Source organism: Phragmites australis, chromosome 4, assembly GCF_958298935.1.
Source record: "Phragmites australis chromosome 4, lpPhrAust1.1, whole genome shotgun sequence".
NCBI classification, from domain to species: domain Eukaryota; kingdom Viridiplantae; phylum Streptophyta; class Magnoliopsida; order Poales; family Poaceae; genus Phragmites; species Phragmites australis.
Genome location: NC_084924.1, coordinates 49,835,141 through 49,851,715, shown reverse-complemented (window position 1 = coordinate 49,851,715; position 16,575 = coordinate 49,835,141). Strand labels below are relative to the sequence as shown.

General features: G+C 45.1%; 2 protein-coding genes across 4 annotated transcripts; one reads left to right on the top strand and one right to left on the bottom strand.

Annotated features, from left to right (window-relative positions):
• Nucleotides 1-634: 634 nt before the first annotated feature.
• On the bottom strand, nucleotides 635-7,276 carry LOC133917142 (serine/threonine-protein phosphatase 7 long form homolog). 3 transcript variants are annotated; one of them, XM_062361141.1, is made up of 6 exons: nucleotides 6,818-7,276; nucleotides 3,193-3,292; nucleotides 2,774-3,114; nucleotides 1,922-2,698; nucleotides 1,613-1,856; nucleotides 635-1,536 (listed from the first exon to the last, which is right to left on the bottom strand). In XM_062361141.1, the coding sequence occupies exons 2-6, from the start codon at nucleotides 3,274-3,276 to the stop codon at nucleotides 694-696; spliced, it is 2,289 nt and encodes a 762-aa protein (XP_062217125.1). In that variant the 5' UTR covers nucleotides 3,277-3,292; nucleotides 6,818-7,276; the 3' UTR covers nucleotides 635-693. The 3 variants fall into 3 exon arrangements, with proteins under 3 accessions (XP_062217125.1, XP_062217124.1, XP_062217126.1); XM_062361140.1 differs by lacking the exon at nucleotides 6,818-7,276 and adding an exon at nucleotides 4,240-4,916 and having other exon boundaries at nucleotides 3,193-4,156; XM_062361142.1 differs by lacking the exon at nucleotides 3,193-3,292 and having other exon boundaries at nucleotides 2,774-3,005.
• Nucleotides 7,277-7,802: 526 nt separating this feature from the next.
• Nucleotides 7,803-8,822, top strand: LOC133917141 (putative glycine-rich cell wall structural protein 1). The gene has a single exon (XM_062361139.1). The coding sequence runs from the start codon at nucleotides 7,898-7,900 to the stop codon at nucleotides 8,438-8,440; it is 543 nt and encodes a 180-aa protein (XP_062217123.1). The 5' UTR covers nucleotides 7,803-7,897; the 3' UTR covers nucleotides 8,441-8,822.
• The last annotated feature ends 7,753 nt before the right edge of the window (nucleotides 8,823-16,575 follow it).

Here is a 16,575-nt window from a genome sequence, read left to right as displayed (position 1 = left end):
AATTATCCGATTATCGTACAGCTAGCTAGCTTAGCTAGGGTCCGACCGGGTACTGAAAAGCGGCAAAAATTCGATTTTGTACAACATACGTGACCGTATTTACTGAAATGGACAACTATTTTTCGTATTTACAATTTTAGCACATGTATTCGGCACACGGTGTGCCGAAAACGATTTTTCGGTACACGGTGTACCGAAAAAGGCATTTTCGGCACACCGTGTGCCGAATACGCTGTATTCGGCACACGGTGTGCCGAAAATGACTGTATTCGGCACACCGTGTGCCGAATACAACCAAAAAGCGTATTCGGCACACGGTGTGCCGAATACAGTTGGTATTCGGCACACCGTGTGCCGAAATACCTTTTTTCGTACTCCTCCCAATACGTGATTTGACTGTGTAATTTATGTAACAAAATTAAAATTTTGCTAATCTAAAATATTGAGATTTCCCTGCAACTTTTTTGGTCTGCACCAAAGCACGATTCGCTGGTTATTTAACAAACAATAAACATGTATGAAATGTCGAAAATGATATATACAAATACTTAATAAGTTACTGATAAATAAGTTATGTGTCATAATTAGTTAAAAAAGATTATGTAAACTAAATATAATTACTTGAACACTGAAGTGTATGGCATAGTACAAATGAGTACATAATATAGTGTATGGCATAGTACAAATGGCTCTTTAACAATGCCTACGCCGCAAGAAATCCTCAGGAGTGTAAGCGTCTGGCGGGTGTGTGGCCCTCATCCCAGCCGCCTGAGCTGGCCCCTGCCATGTGTGCCCTTGGTCCTCATCTTCGTCTTCATGATGTGTTCCAACTCCGCCGAATGTGTATCCAGAACCGCTAACTCGGCCCTGCATATACCACGCTGTAGGATCGTCATGCGGGAGTGTGACCGCCGGTAGTACGTGCTCGGTGGGAGTCCGAAATGATGAAGTCCCAGCTTCCTGGTACCAGTGTGAACCCCCTGGTGCATCGGGATATTGGGGGTATTGGCCGCTCAGTAGCTCCGTGAAGCTGCTCGATTGCAATGCACCAGCCCAGTCAAAATCTTGAGTGCCACTCCAGGTGGGCGTCTGGTGTGTGCAGTCAATGACATTCTCGTTGTGAGTTGATAATCCTGGTGGAGTTGTCTGCGTAGCTTGAGTAGGTTGTGTGAAAGGAGGGGGATGGGAACCCAGTATGCACTCCTCAGGAGCGGGAGCTTCAGGTATCACCTCCTCGGCTCCAGCAGAAGAACGTGTCCCATGATGTGCCGCAGACGAAGGGGCCTCCCGTGAATGTGCCTCATGAGCACTGGATGAGCGCCTGCTGTGGGAGGCACGGGATGGGTCCATGGCGGGTACGTCGTATGCCCTATAACGCGGGGCGCAACCACCTAGTCCACGTATCGCGGACCAAAGGCGAGACCCTCTCGTCCTCATGTAGTCTCGGAGAGGGTGCCTATCCCTTCGCGTGGCTGACCCACTCGCTTCCCAACGGTCATGCTCCGCATGCCTATGCATTTCGATCCCCGCTTCGGTCTGTTGTTGTTGAGGGTTATGTCAGTAATACGGATGACAAACTAATGAAAATCGTTATAAGTACAACATCACTTACCACCACATGTAGAAGCCGGGCACGATCTTCGGGGAAGGGTCTAGGGGCTGGCGGTACGCTGCCGCTGAGTAAGGTGGGACGCGTTCGTGATTGATACCACGCAAGGTACTCCCAGTACGAGCTATCGTCGTACTGTCCCGCAGGAACGACGACATCCACTGCACCAGACTCCATCCACCGGGTTATGTGTTCTGCATTAATCTCCGCCCAGTCGTGGGTGCTTGCGTTTCCTTGGGCACTCCTCCTGTATGTGACATAAATAGTTAAAATTTTGTAACATAAAAATGGTATCTACAGTAACACACTTACTCGTGCGCCTGACCAGCGTCTCGTGGGGGAGGTACTGGCACCAACTGACGATGACCAAACTGCCTCTGCACACGGTCAGGAGAATACACTTCTACATTGTTCATATAAAGCAGAAAACATCTAGTCATCCATAGGTCGGAGTCACGGAAACAAGATGGTGCGATGAGGCCGTTAGTCGCAATTTCGGCCACTCGTTCACTACGCCATGGATCCCACTCCACAAGATCGGCACTGAGGACATCAAGGTCACTGATCACCCGGGAGTAGTTTCCATGGTCTTGGTGGTGAGTCCATCGCAGCCTGGCATGAAGCCACCTATAACCCATCGTTGGCCTCATGTCGTCGGCGACACCGTCAGAGATGGGAACTGGATAGTAGGTCTTGCTCACCCACGGTCGACACACCGGGAGATAATCCCAGCTCCAGAGCTGTAGAAGGTGTAGGCAACCAGAAATAGATCCCATCTTTGTTGACCGTTGGGTTGCGGCACACAATCCTTTGTATGTAGCAGCCAACACAGCAGATCCCCAACTGTAATGTGTCGGCTCGTACGGACGTGATGTGAGCTCACGCGCTAACCATAAAATATGCGGCAGTACATAATCACCTGCCGTGTTGCAAAACAGTATGCCTCCAAGCAAGATATACAAGTACACCTCATAATGCTGCATAACTGTTGCCTCGTCCGCATCCGGTGGGCAAGGGCTGAACTGTGGTAGGCCATGAATCCATGACATGGAGAGCCCTACATCCTTCATGTCATAATGCATGTTAAACCTACAAGATACAGAGAATCAATGAACCATGAACGACACTCCAACGTATAAAATGCTTTATGTAACAAATAATTACCTGTCGTGAATATAACTCTTCCACTGCTCCTTTCCTGGTCGTGGAAGTACTAACGGGGTGCCCCTTATCGGGAGCCCGGTCAGCATGGCAACGTCCCGTAAAGTAACGGTCATCTCTCCACAAGGAAAGTGGAATGTGTGCGTCTCAGGACGCCAGCGGTCGACCAGGCCTGTGAGCAGTGAGACCTCGATCGGCGGCAGTGGAGTCCTGCCACCACCCTCCATGGGAGCTCCTGCCATCATAAGTGCAAACGGTAGGAGTCCGGCCTGTGCGAGGGGCTCGTGGAATCGAGGGTCTAACTCCTTAAGCTTGCGCACACTCCTGGAACGCAATGGGAGCAACTGCAAATGTATGCAATACATTTTGAGAGTAAGTACCAAGGTATTAGAGCAAATGAAATTCACGTAATATCGATGTACCTGTTGCCCTACGAAAATCATCCTTCCCCTGTGGTTCTCGTCATACCGTAGTTGAAGAAGCTCGGGAAGGTGAATGTGAGCCATGCCAATGATTTCACGCCTCATGGTTCAATTATAAAATAAAGTAAGATAATAGCTATTACAAAATGGGTACAACACCTAATACGTTCATAACAAATTACAATACAATCTATGTTTCCAACATACTTCATATAACAAACTCACTAGCACCAAAGCTAATACAATCCAATTCGATCGTAGCCTAATAGTTTACCGTCGGGTCGGACAAGTCCTCCTGTCATGGCCGGATTGCTTGCATATTTTGCACCTACGTAGTCCATCAACAGCATCTGCTGCATCCATGTCACCCTGAAGCCTCGTGGCTCTAGGCCTTCCAGGATCCGTGCGTCTGGCCCTGGGATAAGGTACCCACTTAGGCCCCTCGATTGCTTTGTAGCTGGATCCGATGTTAAATGAACGCATCTTTGGAAGCCATGTGCTCCTCAGTGCATCGATCGTGAAATAGGGTGATACGTATTGTGATCCGTCGTTCCCGCCCATGTCCCTGCAAGCGGCCAAGATATGGGAGCACGGGATATGATGTAGCTTTGGCTTATTGCATGTGCACTTCACCTCGTGAGGACCAATTTGACATTGTTGCACAGTGTCACCCGCACTGTATCCAGAAGTGTACCGACGACGACACATGACCTCAAATTCATTATTGGTCCGGTCGTAGATCCTAGTCCGATGAAAGTGTGCCTTACTCCTCCTTCTGGATAGGATTTCCTCCACCTTAGGTGCGAACCGCGTGCTGCACTCCATTGCAGCTATACCACGGTCTCGAAAGTAGTCAGCCGTCCTATAGAATGTGAGCTCAATTATGGCACACAATGGGAGGCCGCGTACACCCTTTAGGACATTGTTGAATGCCTCAGCTATGTTCGTTGTCATAATCGTATACCTATTAGAAGATACAACAATTTTAGATACAATTTTTTGCGTAACCAAAAGGAAATTACGATCTTTAAAACGCTATGTTCTCACCTGGAACCGTGAGTATCATGGAATAGGGCCCAACGCTCCGCCGGCTTTCCCGCTATCCACTGGCTAAACGTACCACGCGAACGACTAATGATGGTTTGGCCCCCCACCATTTGCGTCCGTAGATGGTCCTCCTGTGCTTCTTGCTGTGCCATCATCTTACGAGTGGTCTCATTTAACTCTCGCCATATCTCGTTGAACTTCGTCTGCTGGTTCTGAAGACATAACCCTTTGAACCTCTTCACAAGACCCTTGTTGTGATACCTTGAGTAAAGGTTCGCACCTAAGTGTCGCATGCACCATCTTCTCTCCACATCAGGCCACGCAATGGAGGGGTTTGTGCTGGCATGCAGCACATCCAATGCATTCAAGAGGCCCTTATTGCGGTCTGATATGATGCAGACTCGTTCCCTATTACCGACCACACGTGTCCTCACCAAGGTAAGGAACCACAACCAACTATCATTGTTCTCACTCTCAACCAATGCATAAGCGAGAGGAAGTATCTGATTGTTTGCATCCGCCGCCATCGCTGTCATTAGGTTACCATGGTACTTGCCACTAAGAAATGTGGCATCCACACATACCACCGGTTTGCAATGCCTGAAAGCTTCGATGCATTGGCCAAAGGACCAGAAAAACCTAATGAGGTATCGATCAGTGTTGCTGTATGACCCATCATCCAGCCTGATCGGCTCATCCGCCATGGCCCACTGGGTCTCGGGGTTGGTCATAGCAATCTTCTGCATCAGCCTCGGTGCGTAGTGGTACGAATCTTCGAAACTTCCAAACAACATCTTCAATGCCTTCTGCTTTGCTCGCCACGCGGTGTGGTAATTGATCAGCATACCCGTCTTAGTCTGCACCTCCTCCATAATGGATTTTGGCGACAAACATATGTTTGTGCCAACAAGGGTGATGAGTAGTTGGGCTATGAACCTCGCATCAACCGCGTGGCTCACATTCCTAATAGCCTCTTCGCTGCATGTATGTGGGGTGTGTCTACTCAGCACAAAATAGTTCTCGTGCTTTGGCTTATGGGCTCGTACGAAGTAAGGACAAGTCGGATGCTTCGTACACCTAACCTCATACTCTGTATGGTTAGATCGGGCACACTTGTGGTCCCTTCTTGTGATTACAGCATAGTTGCTGATAAAGTGGATGACCTCTTCCCTGTTTCGAAACCGTTGCCCCACCTGGATGTCGCTATTCTGATATCCCCAATTAGATAGGGTGTTATACTCACTGATGGTACAATTTAGCAGCCCAGCACCATGAAAGTACTGGATCGCCGGCACCGGGTCATCATTGTCAGCACCTTCTTCATCGCCACTACCACCAGCTTCATCCTCCATGCATTGTGCATCTACCTCACCATGGTCCACTTCGGGTCCATCCGTACCCGAAGTGCCCTCCCCGACATTCCCTCCCGCCTCATCATGCATCACATTATGGTCTAATCCTTCCACAGTAGCCACCTCTTCACCATGCACCGGTCGTGATACTATGGTTACGTACACTCCCATTTCAAAGTTCTCCTCCAATGCCTTACGTGAGTACAAGGCCCAAGCGTTGTTCGTTCTCAAATCGAACAACGTATGGACAATGAGCGAGCTGTTTGGTACAGGCCGTGGCCTAACACCCTCTAGAATAACATTGTAGGACTGCTGGTCTAGACACAAAAGGCTCATAACATGTGTTTGTAAGCCTTTTAGATCAATTGGTAGCTCAACCGTACTCTCTACGTGCTGGCAGTTTTGAATGGACACGAGTCTCCCATGCAAAACAGCGGGACGTTCTCCATAATAAATATGGATAGTCATAGCGTCTCTGCTAAACAAACATAAATGACCAAATAACTAATTAGATGTATGTTACATACGTACTCTATTTTAGCTAATGCATTAGCACGGAATAAATACTATACTTGCTGTAATTCCTTTTTTTATTCTAAGTATTACAGTTAATGTTACACTATAGTTGCTTCTGTTGCGAGATAATAGAATATACAAATAGTATACCTACTCTATTTTACCAACTTAATATCGTTTATCTAAATGATTTGAACGATCTACTTGCTCTAATTACATTTTGTAATCTAATTATTACGATTAATATTACACTATAGTTGCTTTTGTTGTGCGATCATAAAATATGCAAATATTGTACCTACTCTGTTTTTCCAACTTAATATTACTTATCCAATGTATTCGAGCAGAATAAATACTATATTTGCTCTAATTACATTTTTTATTCTAAGTATTACAGTTAATGTTACACTATAGTTGCTTCTGTTACGAGATAATAGAATATACAAATAGTATACCTACTCTACTTTACCAACTTAATATCGTTTATCCAATTTATTCGAGCTATCCACTAGCTCTAATTACATTTTCTAATCTAAATATTACGATTACTATTACACTATAGTACCATCTATTATTACAAGATCATAGAATATGCAAATCTTACACCTACTCTATTTTAACAACTTAATATCTACATGCTATAACTATATTTTCTAATCTAAATATAAGTACATACATAATCTATGATTCAATTAAATATAAGTACTTACTACTAAGGAAGGCTATCCTGCTGCACCGCAGCTCTTCGGGCTCGACTGCTCACACTAATTTGTTGCTCTGCTCTTCTCTCCTCTCTGCTCTCCTCTCCCTGCTCTCCTCCTTGCTCTCCTCCTTGCTCTTCTCTGCTCGCTGATGCCTTCTTGCTCTTCTCTGCTCGCTGATGCCTCCTCCATTTAAAGCCTCACCGAGGAGACAACAACACATGGGTGAGCATGGGTGAGCACATGCGCCATGCAAATTAGCTGCAGCCGGCCAAAAAACGTGGGCACAAAAGGACAAAAGCAAAAAGAAAATAAAAGAGAAAAGTAAAAAGAACGACGTGACTTGACGTGACAAAAGGGTATTTCGGCACACGGTGTGCCGAATACCAACTGTATTCGGCACACCGTGTGCCGAATACGCTTTTTGGTTGTATTCGGCACACGGTGTGCCGAATACAGTCATTTTCGGCACACCGTGTGCCGAATACAGCGTATTCGGCACACGGTGTGCCGAAAATACCTTTTTCGGTACACCGTGTACCGAAAAATCGTTTTCGGCACACCGTATGCCGAATACATGTGCTAAAATTGTAAATACGAAAAATAGTTGTCTATTTCAGCAAATACGGTCACGTATGTTGTACAAAATCGAATTTTTGCCCTGAAAAGCTAGCTACTTTGATAGCTAGCTAGTCATGCTGTGCAGCAATATCTTTCCAAAGCAGCAGCACCATACCGCGGTACCACCCGCGACGCAACGAGCCAAGCAACTCCATTGTCTCCTTCCCCTTGCCAGCTTATCGTAAGGATAGCTCATGCCATGCTAGCTGCTCCATCCACAAAACTACACATGCATGAATAATATAAGTGTCGTTGCTCGTCTTCTTCCATGTAGCTATCACCAATCGTACCGTACATACAGATAGATATCTACAGGTACCGAGCATGTTGATCCCATACCCAAAGCTAGCTCCCTCTCCTCTCCGATCCCCTATAAATACCACCCCAAGCTCGATCTATTGCTCGCACCGCGGCGGAGACGCACAGACACACAGTAGCGAAGCACTATAGCTAGCTAGGCGCGCAACCATGGCGAAGAAAGTGGCTGTGGTCGCCACGCTCCTCGCCCTGAACCTCCTCTTCTTCACCTTCGCCGACGCATGCGGCTGCCAGTGCGGCGCCTGCCCTAGTCCAGGCGGGGGAGGCGGAGGGGGTGGAAGCGGAGGCGGTGGAGGCAGCGGCGGCGGTGGTGGAGGTGGCAGCGGCGGGGGAGGGGGCAGCGGCGGCGGCAGTGGAGGTGGCAGCGGCGGTGGAGGCAGCGGTGGAGGCGGTAGCGGAGGGGGAGGCGGCAGCGGTGGCGGAGGAGGCGGCGGGCGGTGCCCAATCGACGCGCTGAAGCTGGGGGTGTGCGCGAACGTGCTGAACGGGCTGATCAACGTGAACCTTGGGACGCCGCCCAGGACGCCGTGTTGCACGCTGATCCAGGGGCTGGCGGACCTGGAGGCGGCTGTGTGCCTGTGCACGGTGCTGCGCGCCAACGTGCTGGGCATCAACCTCAACCTGCCCATCAACCTCAGCCTCCTCGTCAACTACTGCGGCAGGAGCGTCCCCGCCGGATTCCAGTGCCGCTGAGCTGCCCATCATCCTTCCATCTCTCACACGCATGCATGCATGCATGATGGTGCGTGAGCGGTTAATTCAACAATAAGAAGTGCTTGTTTTGTTTCTAATCATCATCCTGTATTCCTGTGTGTCATCGATCGTCCGTGTCGACAAGTGACACGATCTCGATCTATTTAAAAAGTTGCTACCAAGCTACTTACGTATGGGAGTGTCAATTGGTGTGTGTGTGTGATCTCTAGCTAATGTTGGTTTCATGTATCGATCACCAGCATATATATATATGTATCATGTCGTACTTGTGACCCTGGGATCTAGGTTATGTGCGTACGTACTACGGAGTTGTGTTTCCATGTACCGTTGCTTGCTCTAAAGAGGTTATTCCACTTTTTAACTTGGATACTAGTAGTCCTACTAGTCATAAAACGGTCATATGTTACAATCACTTTGTGGGTGTAAAACATTTGCACCTCATTTCGTCTTTTGTGAATGTCATTTGCAAGCATGGGTTTCCATATGATCGAGCTAGCTGCTCGTTGGGCAGTTAACGTCTGATCTCATCAGTTCTCCAATTTCCCTCCTGTAAACACAAATTAACCAAATATTTATGCTTCACTATTCAGCAACTCCGTATATATATATTCAGCGGTATTGGTGGACTACGAATAATATAATCCTACCTGAGAAAATGATGCATGTATCACGGCATGCATGAGCAACGACGGCAAGGGCGCCTGAGCCTCTCTGATCTCAGCCTCCGTGGTACGTACGTCGGTGCGCGCGGCTTGAATTATTATTGTTAACCCTGCAGGAGAGACGACAACGCACTATCGACGACTGATCCAACAGCGCTTTGATCGATGGATCAGCTCATGTGGGCACTGTGCTTGCTATGTTAGCTCTATCTGCCGCCGATGTCCCTAGCTAGCTAGCTTCCGTGCAGCTTCGTACTTATTACATTTCTTACAGCTTCGTAGTTATTACTCATGTACGTAATTACATTACAAATAGGCAAATACATGTTTTAAAGAACATGCAGACATCTCTCTTGTACGTCAGACAGTTTGAAGAGACTAGTTAGATCATCTTCAACAGTTATCTTAAATTTTTATCCTCAAAATACTATTATAGCATCCCCTATATCTAACACTGTAGCAGTGCTGTATCACTGGACACAGGATCTGTTGGAGATGAATTTCCAGTGCTACAGTAGACCGCAAAGTACTGTAGCACTAGAATTTACAGATTTAGGGACTCTGTTGGAGATAGCCTTACCCCACGAATATCCCCTCATTCTGTCACATGCAGAGAACAGATCTGAAAGATCTCTCTATATATATCTCTTTCGCTTCTTCCGACAGCCGCCTCGAAAAAGTAATGCTAGCTAGCTGTGCCCTTTGATTGTGTTGTACTACTACAATAAAAATGAGCTTTTTACATATTGCAACGATATATATATCTATTGTGGCAATAGATAGGTGATATACCATGTCACCACAAATTCGTTGCAAGAGGTTGTCATATATTGCAACGGGAAAAATATCATTGCATTAAGTTGATTTTTTTTGACACAATTTGAAATTGTTGTGATAGTTTTTGTTTTCATGGCAATATATCACTTTTATTGCCACAATTTGTTTTGTTGTGGTAATAAGTACTTTTATATTGCTATGATATATTATGTGCTAATGTAATACTTCAGTAATTGATTGCAATATAGATGTGTTATCGCCACGAGTGAAGAATTGTTGCAATAAACGAGTACTATTCTCTCAATTATTAACTATTTCCCTGCTTTCTACGCATTCCTACTTTTAAGAGAGATGACAAAACGATATTGTCTACTTTCTACACATATTCATAGCTTTGACATGTTTGACTCCTGTTCAATAGCAGCGAAGCTAATCACAAAATTATCACAATTTTGATTTATAATAATTTTATTGCCACAAACAAATATCCTTGTAATAATGATTTATTGCCCCGATTTTGTTCCTATGCAAAAGCTCGATTTCCGTGTAGTGAACCTCTAACTACCTAATTGGACTGCTGCTTGCATTGCGGCCAATTTTCTTGACAGCTAGCGTTGAGGGCCAGCTAGCGATCGATGGAGAGAAAAATGGCGATGCAACTGCTACTCTTGGCTGCATCCATGGTGATGGACGATTGCAAGACAAAGTCGCCACAAAGGTTAAAGATGAAGATCCGCATGCCAACCCTAGCTACATTAGTACTGCGTCTACGTGTACCATGGCGCGTTGTTTCCATGTATCGATATTGCTGGAATCACTACCGCAAAACAGAATTTTCGTGAAGGTGACCAATTTTCATAAGAGGTACCTTTCATGACGGTAGCCGCCACGAATTCCCTGGCGGTTTACAAATGGGAATTTCCGTGGTATTAGATTCGTCAGTGGTTTTGCCCGACGCAATTCATTTTCGTGGGGGGTTTTGTCATTTTCGTGGCGGTGTTGAACCTCACGAAAAATACGTTCTGTGGTAATGAATAAACAGCTAGCTACCATTTTTTCTTGCCATGTGATGACGATGCCTACATGCATGTATGTGTGTTATTCTATCATGACAATAGTGTCGTTAACCACAGAAAAAGATCACTACGTCAGGTCAGGACTACAGTGCACACACATATGTGTTACTGTAGCTAAAGAACAGTGTTACTAAGGCCTGTAGTAAGACATTTCATAAGTGATCTTGTAGCCGGTGTTACTACAGCAAGGTCTATTGTAGCACATGTATGTGTTACTGCTTGTGAGAAAAGGTGTTACAACCATGTCGTAGCAACACGAAAAACTTGAAAAAAATTAAAGTTATCATTCGATCCCGGCTGAGAAGTCGTTCAGCAATGTTTCGATGAACTGCAGGTCATTTTAACTAAGTACGCATGTCTATACACGCTAGATTTTCAAGGATCACACTTTTAAGTTCCATGGATCTCTCACTTAAGCTAATTAACAGCTAGGCCAACACCCGCAATCGCTCAAGTGCAATGAAATCCGGCCTGTAAAAAGTTTAGTTCACCTTAGCAGTAATAATAGTTGATTGCGTGACTAGCTCGGGGCTAATTTGAAGCCCAGCCGGACTATTGCCGATCGAGTTATGAACAGTACTAGCTAGTAGATAGAGGGAAGCACATCACATGAGAGAGTAGAATTGCCAGGCATGCAGGGCTGGGTCAGGAGACTGACTGCCCTGGAAAGGTATGCGCAGCCCGTGAACCCTAGGTTTTGTTGGCTTCCCCGGCCGGGGCACATGAAGACGCTGGGGAGGAGCGTCGTGTCAACATAATTTGCGCCGTGCCATGCATGAATTGGAGGAAGGCCCCGCCACCTGCTTCCATCTCGATCGATCTCTACTCAAGTCCATCACGCATGTCCATCGATATGCGTTCTACCTGCCTGGCCACTCCGACCACTGCCCTTGGTGCCTAGCTATGAATTACTTATTATTAGGTGATCAGGGATAGATCATGCATGAGTGTGTGTTAATATGTTGCATCGATCATCGATCTTACATATCTATGCATGTAGTTTTACTAGCTAGCTTGTGTACATGTGGACAAACATATATAATCCTTGCTATGATCAATATATTAATTAAACGACCTTTTTAAGTAGCCTGCAATTCATTTTTGTTATTCGTAGATCCATTTTGTGGCATTGGAACTTACTTCAAGAGTTCTTGGTGTTTCCTCTCGTTATTTAACACTCCTCATCTGTTTCTCTGATATGTGATTAGCCGGTTGCGGTTATGTCAAATTTGTTAATTTTTGAGACAAAATTTTGTACCAGCTGTCCTCTGTAATTTAAGTTTGTTTCATGCGTATGTTCTTGCCGTGTGATTATATTTTTTAACGCGTAAAACAACAAGAATAGTCAACAATCACTCTGCTTCTTGCATCAGTTGTGCCAAGAACCAGAAAACACAGGTCGACGGTTGCGCGCGCAGGCTAAAGCAGGCAATGCATGGGTAGCTGATATAAAATGACACATAAAGCTTTGGAAGATGATCAGTGCAGCGCATCTGTAACAAGATGTGTGTATGTGTGCAGTGGCGGGCTCAGGATTTCATCGCTGGGTGTTTCCGAACACTAAAAAATTTATAATATAATATATAAATATTTTTTAAAATATAATATAAATATATTAAAATAATATAAACATGTTTCCATACTGACTGAAAACATTAGGCATCACCGGAAGGAAAGAAAAATTGCTATAGAACAGAACAAAACATCAATGACCGTTACTAAATTTTACTCTTAGCATGAACAATCAGAATCTAAATATACCGAATTTAGTTTTTTTCCTGATTTCATTAATTATAGGAACTTCAGTACATATATCATGATTGCTAATATTTTTAACAGGTAGAGCATGATCATACGAAGCTAACAAAATTGGTTTCACTATTTTTGGAGCTATATACAATTTATGGTGTATTTTACAAGTTTTCAGGCAATTTTACATGCAACGATAAAGCCTTTCTCCTTTTACCGAATAAACTAAGGCTTGCACCCTTTCTCACCCACACTTAGCTAACCATAGACACTGAAAAGTGGGGCAGGCCAGGTTGACTTGGTCCAAAAGGCCTTGAGCCATGGCTGCACAGTGCGCCATGGACTGCCGGCTCTGCTTGCCTTCGCCAATGACGAGCGGTGGTCCGGCCGAGGGCACCAATAGCAAGAGCGCACTGCAACGAATATGCGGGCCTGGCTGGAAAAGGGCCGGCGATGAGCTCAAAGCTAGTGGCGGCAAGTGGCTCATGCGGAGACCCGCCCTAGCATCAAGCCGAAACCAAACCGGTTCACGCACAAGACTCATCAGAGGACGGGGGAGCTCACCGTGTGGTCGATTGACGCGAATAGGCAATGGTGAAGCAGCTCGACAGAGAGGGGCAGAGAGAGTTGGCCAGCGCTGAGGAAGAAAGGGGCGACCGCCAAATCCGGCCAAGGGAGTTGGGGATCCGACGGGGAATGGACTCAGTGACCTTCCTTCCAGGGTCCTCGTGGCTCAGGCTCGAGGGATTTGGTTGGGGCACAGTGGATTTGGTCGGCGACGACAGTGTAGTGGTGTGCTCTGCTTTCTGTGGGGTTCGGCTAGGAAGAAAAGGAGTAGAGCTTGCGCGTGTGAAAGAAGAGAGAGATGCAAAAAGGAGCAGAGCTTACCAGCTAGCCGCCGCCACCACCGCGTGCTTAGGCTAGTCGGGGTTCGGGCGTTCGGGGCTTCAGGCGTTCAGGCAGTCGTACATGGCAACAACCAACATGGGCTTTTGTTTTTTTCTCATTTGTGATGGAGCTAAAAATTTGTGGGCCAAAAGTCCAGGTAGTCCTGGGCCTACTCGGACTACCCATTGGGTCAGCCCATATATGCGTGTGCTCGCGCACAAACAAAGCCATCTGATGGAGTTTTCTTGCATAGGATCGATTGGCCCTCTCTACACCTTAAAAACTAGCTGATGAGGTAAGGGGCTTCTCACTTTTAAGGTCGACATATTCGTCATGTCCCAATCTGTAATCACATGATTAAGACTAATTATGTGTCATTACCATCATAATTAAACTCAAGGCATTTTATTTTGGCACATCAAAGCATTTCAATTTAAGTCAATCGGAGAGAAAAAAAATCAGGAGAGAAAAGAATAGAATTTGTGGTTAAAATGGACTCTTTCTCTAGCACGTAAGCCCCACCGGAGTGGGCCAACCACTCTCTCCTTCTCTCCACTTGGGCAGACTCCACTCATGTGCTCCCTCTCTCCCGCAACTGGCCAAGACAAGGAGGGGAGCTCCCCCCTCTCACTCCCTCTCAAGCTCTCTCTTCCCCCTCGGATTTCTCCCTCAAGAAGCGAAGCCGAGGTACGCATGTGGTATCCACGTGGTCCCTAGCTCCTAAGCTCCTCATCCATCCAATTCATTTTTGTTTTCCCAAAGGAATCGATCCAGTTTGATGTCTTTTGGTGTTTTTGGTTGAAGCACAAGGACCACCGGCATTCTTTCTCTTTCCGAGCTTGTCCTCCTTTAACCGATGGTCACCAAGCTCGACAAAATATCTTGGATGACTCTCCTAGGTTCCCATGGCATAGATGCACGTTTTGGTTGGATGAATCCCGAATTTGGAGCTAAGGTTGTGAAGTTGGTGTGTTCTTGAGCTTTGGAGTGAATTAGAGGGATTTTGGTGAAATTTGAGTTAGAAATCGAGTTGATAGGTTAGTAAGTAAGCTCTAGATCCCATGAACCATTGGTTTAGAATCAAATCAACCAATTTTCTCCTCACATTTTGCTCTCTACAAAAGTCTGAAGACTCCGGACAAATGTCCGAACAGTCCGAACTTTATAGAAAAAGGGCCGTTAAATTATACTAAAAAATTATTAGGGTTTAGGGTGTGAGTGGACTCTAGAACCCTTTGTATATTGTATATGCATGTCTATGTAGTATAGATTCATCACGCGAGTCGAATCGATCGATGAAACGGCATGAACTGTTTTCTGCAGAAATTCAAAGTGTCCGGAAAAAGTCTGGAGACTTCAGAATGGCTCGTACTTTGTAGAAATCTAGAGTGTCCGGAGAAATGCCCAGAGACTCCGCATTGTGGAGTGCCTGGAGAATTTTCCGGAGGCTCCGTAGCCTGGAGAGTCCGGAAAACTTCCTGGAGAGTCCGAAGATTTTTTCAGAGTCTCTAGTTTCCTGTTGGTTTTTCGATGTACTTTGGATCGCACAGTTGTTATTCATTCGCATGTCTTACACTTTTAGTGTGTTGTTTTGCATATTGTAGTATGCTTTGTTGCACTTTATTCATGCTCATCATTGCATACGTTCTTCTCTAGTGAGCGAAGAACTAGCGCGTGACCCGACCGTGGTTGAAGGCGACCCGATCTACCGAACTTTTTCAAGTGTTGCGCAGGTTGCATTAGGCAGACACCTGAGTAGTAAGGCAAGCATCTAAACATACCTCTCCCATTAATTTGGATCATATGTGTCATATGTGATAATTACACTTTCTGTATGTTATGCATGAGTTCGAGTCGATGTCGGATTTATGATAGGTAGAACCTATGTTGATGTACTAATTCTCATGTCTTGAATAATTATTGATCTGTCATTGCCCTTACTGGAAAAAGTTGACATGAGTACTCCTTATATGGACCTATGTCATGCAAGCCGTATAGTACTCAAGTCATGTAGGTAAAGGAGCACCCCTGCAGGGTGTAAAAATATTTTGAAATGCCACACTCTTAGTCATGAGCATACTTCTGTCCATTTGCAATGGTCATAGAGTTACGAATGTGGATTGATGTGGTGGTTATGATGAGATGGTTTTGTCGACAAAGGTTATTGTTACTATGGTTCTGTTTACATATATGTTCAGTTGAGGCTTATGTGTAGATAGTCGTGTTGGTCAAGTATAGATGCTCACACATGTTTATATCAAATTTACTTTCACATCTGAAGTTTATTTAACCATGTGGCTTTTTCTTACTAATATTCAAATACATGATCCTTGGAATCGGGTTATTTATAGGTGCACATTATGAATTAAGTCTTACGAGTACCTTCGTACACACGCTGTTTGTTCAGGTGTTACTGGCGAGGATGAGTTGGTTTTTGGTTACTTCACGCCTGCCGAGGTTGGTGACGGGCACGAGTAGGCAACTACTCTGAGATCGTGCTTTTTGTGATGGAAACTAAGTACACATGGATCCATCCTCCTTTTGTTGTTAGGTGTTATGGAGAAGTTTAGTTTAAATTATACATAGACTTTTTGGGTGAATCTGATTAAAATAGATTGCACATAAATTATGAAACATGTACAAAAAGTTTTAAATTTTTTGGAGAAACATAAGATCATTTTTTTTGTGTGAATCCAATTAAAATTGGATTTTGTATGAAATTAGTGCACAATACTTGTAGTTTTATGTTACAAATGACACAATGCTTGTAGTTTTGTCCAATTCACTGTATAATTTAATTACTAGCTCTTTATTAAGCTATGTTGTCATGTGTTATATTCGAAAGACATGTGTTCCGATTTGGACATAAAATACGTGCAGGGACTACCAGAATAGTATTCTTGTTAATCATTGAAGTCATGGTTAAGGAAATGATTAACTTTTTGATTAATTAGAATACTGT